General features: G+C 61.2%; 1 protein-coding gene across 1 annotated transcript; it reads right to left on the reverse strand.

The window, feature by feature from the left end:
* Nucleotides 1–3: 3 nt before the first annotated feature.
* Nucleotides 4–355, reverse strand: LOC104859535 (EP300-interacting inhibitor of differentiation 3-like; the record flags this gene model as incomplete). The annotated part of the gene is made up of 1 exon (XM_010620557.1): nt 4–355. A coding segment is annotated over exon 1 (348 nt), but the record flags the coding sequence as incomplete, so codon positions are not given.
* Between the last annotated feature and the right edge of the window lie 6 nt (nt 356–361).

Here is a 361-nt window from a genome sequence, read left to right on the forward strand (position 1 = left end):
GAAAGTGGCCACGATATCCTTCCAGTCCTGCAAAGTCAAGGTTATAACCCCCTGCTTCCTGCTGTAGATGCTGGGCATGTGTTCACCCATCTGGCTGGGGTCTACGGGCTCTAGCACCGGCAGCCCGTCTTGGTCCAGCGCCATTCTTGCAAAGCCGTCTCTTATGATGAAGGAAACATGGAACATGTTCTCCACGGTGCGCGCGAACGAGTGCGGGTCCACCACGAACTCGAAGTAGGACACGGGCGTGCTGGGGAACCGGCGGAAGTAGGCCTGCAGCAGCCCCAGGATGTGCTCCACCCGCTGCTCCGTGGGCTTGCCGGGATCGGGGTGCAACAGCTCGGTAGGCATGGCCGGGCCG

The sequence above is a fragment of the Fukomys damarensis genome, unplaced genomic scaffold (assembly GCF_012274545.1).
Source record: "Fukomys damarensis isolate Sample0158 unplaced genomic scaffold, DMR_v1.0_HiC HiC_scaffold_48052, whole genome shotgun sequence".
NCBI classification, from domain to species: Eukaryota; Metazoa; Chordata; class Mammalia; order Rodentia; family Bathyergidae; genus Fukomys; species Fukomys damarensis.